This window comes from Cebus imitator, unplaced genomic scaffold (genome assembly GCF_001604975.1).
Source record: "Cebus imitator isolate Cc_AM_T3 unplaced genomic scaffold, Cebus_imitator-1.0 Scaffold117, whole genome shotgun sequence".
NCBI lineage: Eukaryota > Metazoa > Chordata > Mammalia > Primates > Cebidae > Cebus > Cebus imitator.
This window is the reverse complement of record NW_016107432.1, coordinates 6,335,097-6,341,248: the sequence shown is the minus strand read 5'-3', so window position 1 is coordinate 6,341,248 and position 6,152 is coordinate 6,335,097. Positions and strand designations below refer to the sequence as shown.

Here is a 6,152-nt window from a genome sequence, read left to right as displayed (position 1 = left end):
TTAGTAGAGATGGGGTTTCACCATGTTGACCAGGATGGTCTCGATCTCTTGACCTCGTGATCCACCCGCCTCGGCCTCCCAAAGTGCTGGGATTACAGGCGTGAGCCACCGCGCCCAGCCAGATCAACTCTTTACCTGTGGTGCCTTCCTACTTTGGCTACAAGTCCGCCATTCTGCTGTTTTCCCTAACTGGTTCTAGGTCTTGAGACATCCTCCTTCTGCCTAGGATTATTTTTGAATCCAACACAGGACTTACCCGTGCCTGACACCTGATAGGCATTCAAGTAATACTTATTTTTGGAAAATGAATGAGATGGGCATTTTATCAATGTATTAATCCAACACATTTACAGAGTACCGTTCATATGCCAGGCCCTGTGCTGGCCACTAGGGAGGGTGACAAACCAACAGTCTTTGCCTTCCTGGACTTTGTCCGGAAGGAACAGGTACCTAAGTACACCATCGCTAAGCAGGAAATCAAAGGCTGAGTTGCGCTGCACACAGGCTTCTGTGGAGGCACTAACAGCCCTTCAGTGAGGCTCTGGGGACAGACAGTGCGTCAGGGTCTGTAGAATTCTTCAGAAGCCATCTATCAATTTATGGGTGTGTTGCTATTTCATGATGAAGCACTCTCCTATAATTGGAAAGAACTGTGGTAGGAGATAATTAACAGAAGATTATCTACTAATTAATTGTAACATTTCCAGCATAAGGTACTGTAATTTGAGAAAACATTGGTAACTCACTATATAGTCACTTAGGACAGGTTTGCTTTGCAGCTTAAAGCAATGCCAGACTCAGCAAACTCCTTTGTATCTTTGTGCTCTGAGAGATCTGCTTGTTACTGGGCTCGAGGCTGGGGAGGGAGGGTTTGCTTGGATCTAGATAATCACTGGTGGGTCGATTCTCCCTGTAGTGAATCAAAGGGATAAAGGACACCGTTATTACAAAAGTCACATGCTTGGTCAGGTGTCGAAGCATCATTGCCAGGTCCACTTGAGGCCTCCCTAGCTACAGAAGAACCCAGTGGGCCTGTCCTGCTTCTAGTTTGAGGCACACAGGAAATTCTATTTGCCAGTGATTTGCTTTGATATATAGCGTAGAGGGAAGACTAAAATGGCGGTGAGTGAGTGATTGAGAATGGAAGCCGGAAGTCAAAGCTTTTAGAGACGGGGTCTCACTGTGTTGCATGGTCTGGAGTGCAGTGGCACGATCACTGCTCACAGGAGCTCCACACCCTCGCCCCCGAGCCTCAATTGATCCTCCCACCTGGGAGGGACTGCAGGTGTGCGCCACCACACCCGGCTAATCTTTTTGTATTTTTATAGAGATGGGGTTTTGAGGTGTTTCTCAGGCTGGTTTCAAACTCCTGGGCTCAAGTAGTCTACCCGCCTCGACCTTCTTAAGTGTTGGGATTACAGGTGTGAGTCACCGCAACCGGCCCAAGCTTTTTTATTTAACTCATTACTACTTTTCAGTGGTTTGATATAATAAAGTATATTCAAGCCATGAAAGTTAGAAAAGGAATTTTAGCCGGGCGCGGTGGCTCAAGCCTGTAATCCCAGCACTTTGGGAGGCCAAGGCGGGTGGATCACGAGGTCAAGAGATCGAGACCATCCTGGTCAACATGGTGAAACCCCATCTCTACTAAAAAAATACAAAAAATTAGCTGGGCATGGTGGCACGTGCCTGTAATCCCAGCGACTCAGGAGGCTGGGGCAGGAGAATTGCCTGAACCCGGGAGGCAGAGGTTGCGGTGAGCTGAGATCGCGCCATTGCACTCCAGCCTGGGTAACAAGAGCGAAACTCCGTCTCAAAAAAAAAAAAAAAAAAAGAAAAGGAATTTTAATCAAACTTCATTGGCTTCCAAGGGAGCATACTTTAGAAAACAAAATCATGGCCAGGTGTGATGGCTCACATCTGAACTTGTGATCAGCAGGAGGATCACGAGGTCCGGAGTTCGAGACCAGCCTGGCCAATATGGTGAAACCCTGTCTCTACTAAAAAATACAAAAAACTAGGTGGGCGTGGTGGTGCGCGCCTGTAGCCCTAGCTGCTCAGGAGGCTGAGGTAGGAGAATCGCTTGTACCTGGGAGGCAGAAGTTGCAGTGAGCCAAGATCATACCACTGCACTCCAGCTTGGGCAACAGAGTGGGACTCCATCTCAAAAAATAAAAACAATCCAAAGAAACAAACAAAATCATGGCATCCAAAGATAAAGCTCACGACTGAGTCCCCTGCCCAGAGCTGGGTTCCCACCATTCTTCAGAGTTATCCAGCACCAAAAACGGTGTCACATTTTTATGATTCACTTAAGTTTAGGAGTGGGAGAATACTTATTTAACCCCAAGTCCACACATCTCAAAATTCAATCTAGGATTAAGAAGAAATGAAAACAAGCCCCCAGCTCCAAGATAATCACTGATACTACATTAAGGAAATAGACCTATGAGGTATTTTTAACATGAACACAAGGAGTAAGAGGCATTTTACTATTTGCTGCTCAGTGAACTCGCGCACAGCAATGCCCTGTTGAGATCTGAAAGGGTCCAGCTGATGTAGAAGGCGCTCTTCTGCGATGCCAGCAGCCACCGTGCCTATATTTTGCACCTTGCAAAGCATGCAATACAACTGTTATTTTGTTTTCATTGGAAAACAAAATTTCATTTTTTGGTACAGATCAACGCATTTCTTCAGAGGATCCAAAAACATGTTTCATTAGAAACTGAAGACTGTCAGGCCGGGCATGGTGGCTCAAGCCTGTAATCCCAGCACTTTGAGAAGTCAAGGGAGATGGATCGCTTGAGCCCAGGAGAACGAGACCAGCCTGACCAACAGGGTGAAACCTCACCTCTATTAAAAATACAAAAATTAGCTGGGCGTGTTGGTGTGTGTCTATAATCCCAGCTGCTTGGGAGGTTGAGGTTGGAGAATCGCTTGAACCTGGGAGGCATAGGTCAGTTGAGCTGAGATCCTGCCACTGGACTCCAGCCTGGAGATAGAGTGAGACCCTGTCTCAGGAAAAAAATAAAAAGAATTGAGGACTGCCACTGAAGCAGAACCAGACATCAACAGTGAGTAGACTGAACTCCCTTTCACTGAAAAAGGAATGATGAAGAAATATCAGCTCCTCTCCTGTTGCCTGGATATTTGTATTGCTCCCAAAGCTCATGCTAGTCACATATGAAATCACTGAAATTTAAGATTAATCTGGCCGGGTGCAGTGGCTCATGCCTGTAACCCCAGCACTTTGGGAGGCCAAGGTGGGCGGATCATGAGGTCAGGAGTTCAAGACCAGACTGGCCAACATGGTGAAACCCTGTCACTAGTAAAAAAAAAAAATACAAAAATTAGCTGGGCATGGTGGCTCATGCCTGTAGTCCCAACTACTTGGAAGGCTGAGGTAGAATTGCTTGAACTGGGACCCTGGAGGCGGAGGTTGCAGTGAGCTGAGACTGCGCCACTGCACTCCAGCCTGGGCTACAAAGCAAGACTCTATCTCAAAAAAAAAAAAAGCCTATTTAAAGAAAAAAAAAAGAGGCCTGGCCAATGTTTAATCAAAAAAAAAAAAAAAAAAAAAAGATTAAGGGGATTAGTGAGCTTCTAACTGAAACAGTGATGTGGGACTACACAGTTTAATAAATCTACAGAATTTAATAATTAGCACAGGACTTTTTTTGTACCTTGCCCATTCACTGTACATTTAAACCCTCCTACATATGAAAGAGGAACAGTACTCCTTAGAATTAAGTCGTTGAAATCATGGAATTGCTCAGACTTAAGACTTTCAGCAGATTTTCATGAGAAGTTAGTTACATTAAATCATGCTTTGCTTTTCTGGACCTGCTTTGCTCAATCCCAAATAAAACTCCTAACTGAATTTTGGGCTCAGCACTAATTTGGAAGCTGAAACGTTTTGAGATCAATACAAAATACAGTTCCATCCCAAATATTACAGGCCTTTTTAAGAATGGCATCAAAGGTTAAAAAAAAAAAGAAGGTCGGACTTGCAGTCCATATCCTGAGGACTTGCAGTCTTCTCGTCGATATGGTCAAGAGGGGAGAAAGGCTCTGGCCTCCCTGATCTTCTGCCTCACGCCTCTGCAGGACAAAGTGAGCCCAGCGTGGTGGCGCTTCAGGGATTCCAGGCGCCCGCGGAGCAGTTCCGTCTTGTCCACCTTTTCTTCCAAGTCCCGAAGGAGTGACTCCTTGCCTAGAAGCCCGCACCTCTGGTTCAGCCTGATGTTGTCCGCCCGCAGCCCCTCGCGGGCTTGCTTCGTCTTGGTCAGGATGTCTCTTCTTAGGGCGACCTGGGCCTCGATTTCTGCCAGCTGTGTCTTTTTGCATGCGTTCTCCACGTCCATGAAGTGAAGTTTTTCCTTCACGTGGGTTACTACTTGCACACTGTGGGTCACCTTGTTGCGAAGTTTTAAAAGTTCCTCATTTCGTTCCTCAATTTTCTCATTGAAGGTCTGGTTCTCAATCTTCAGCTGTTCAAAGTCAATGAGGAGCAGACCCTCGGTCAGGTCCTCCTGGGTCCTCATCCTGGTTTCAAAATGCACCAGGCTCTGCTTCAGCTGCACGTTTTCTAGTCTCACGGCACTCATCTCCTTCTCCTTTTTATCCTCCAGCGCCTGGATCTGCTCCACCTCTCGCAGAGCAGCCTGGCGCCCGCCCCTCATCCGACAGCTGCCCATGGCCTGCATCACCACCTGCTTCTTGAGTGCCTGGAAGCGTCGCCACTCCTTCTCCACCCTGGTGAGCTTCTCCTGGCACTGCCGCTTCAGCTGGCCCAGCTCCTGGTGGTACCACTGCAGGTCGTCTGCCTGCTGCTTCTTCAGCTCCTCCAGCATGCCCAGATGGCGCAGGTACACTTGCTCTTTCTCGGGGGCCTCGGCCTCCGCGCCCTGGTCAGGCACCTCAGCGGCCTCCAGGCCCTTCTTCTTGCGCAGCGCCTCGAAGATCTTGTGCTGCAGGTACAGGTTGTAGCGCTGGGAGCGCTTCCGCTCCACTAGCAGGGAACGGTACTGGTCCAGGAGGTCGCTGCGCAGCTGCTGCTCCTGCAGCCTCTGGACCTCCTCGGACCACTCCAGGTCCTCAAGCTGGTCCCTTCCACCAAGGCGCTTCCCCTCTTCCTGGCTCTTGGCCGGGCGTCCTTCCCCACCCCTCCCCTCGCTCTCTGCGCCATCTCTCTGCGTCTCCTCCTCCTCCTCCTCCTCCTCCTTCTCCTCCTCCACCTGCTCTGTCTCAGCCTCCCGGGCTGCAGCAGCCTCTTTCAAGCCGATCCTGGGCAGCGGCAGGGAGGTCAGGGACGGCGCTTCCTTCCCCTCCGCCGCCTGCTCCAGCTCCTCCTCCGCCCCCGCCTCCGCCTCTAGTTCCAGGTGCCCGGCTCCGGGCTCCAGCTGGACGGGCTCCTCAGCCCCGGCCTGGGCCGGCTCTTCGGGCTCGGGCTCGGACTGGGGCTCGGCCAGCCTCGCCGGCGCTCCAGGCCCCTCCTCGCCCTCAACCTCGGCGGCCGTTAGCCCTTTCGAGGCCTCGGCCTGCTGGTCCGCGGCGGTACCTCCCTGCGAAGCCGCCTTCTCCTCCTTCTCCTCTTCCTCCTCCTCCTCCAGCTCTGACCCCGGCTGCCCGGGTTCGGGCGGGGTCGGAGGGCCAGAGCTGGCCTTGATCTCGGACGGCCGCGCGGCCAGGCTTTCCCTGTCTCCGCTTTCCCCGCCGGGGTCGTTAGTGTGCTCGGACAGGCCGTCCATCTCCGCCCGGCTCAGCCGGAGCAGCGCAGCGCGAAGGCAAGCTGTTAGGTTTCCCGGGGCAACCGAGGGCGCGCGCGCTGGGCCCCGCGATTGGCCAGGCGCTAGGCCGACGCCCCGCCTCTTCTCCCCGCCTCCCGGCGAGAGAAAGCCAATGGGAGGCCGCGAGCTGGCGATAGGCGAGATTCATTGGAAGCGGCTGTGTGCTCTGGCCGCGAGGGGCGTGGCTCCCCCGCTGGGCTTTCTGACTGCCTATTTCCCACCGCCCGGCCTGGGGCGGGGCGTCCAAGAGGCTCTGGGAAAGGCGGTGGCGGCCGGCGCGAGGGGCGCGCAGGCGCAGAGCGGCGGGCCGGGCGTCCGCAAGGTGGCGCACGCGGGGCGCCTGCGCGATGCGGCGGGGCGACG

The 6,152-nt window shown here is 52.2% G+C and overlaps 1 protein-coding gene and 1 long non-coding RNA gene across 2 annotated transcripts; both read right to left on the bottom strand.

The window, feature by feature from the left end:
• Nucleotides 1–333: 333 nt before the first annotated feature.
• LOC119472756 lies at nucleotides 334–2,809 on the bottom strand. Its single transcript, XR_005201947.1, has 2 exons — nucleotides 2,494–2,809; nucleotides 334–541 (listed from the first exon to the last, which is right to left on the bottom strand). It is a non-coding gene; the product is annotated as an uncharacterized LOC119472756 (long non-coding RNA).
• An 810-nt stretch (nucleotides 2,810–3,619) lies between these two features.
• On the bottom strand, nucleotides 3,620–5,871 carry CCDC96 (coiled-coil domain containing 96). Its single transcript, XM_017539097.2, has one exon. The coding sequence runs from the start codon at nucleotides 5,748–5,750 to the stop codon at nucleotides 4,053–4,055; it is 1,698 nt and encodes a 565-aa protein (XP_017394586.1). The 5' UTR covers nucleotides 5,751–5,871; the 3' UTR covers nucleotides 3,620–4,052.
• Between the last annotated feature and the right edge of the window lie 281 nt (nucleotides 5,872–6,152).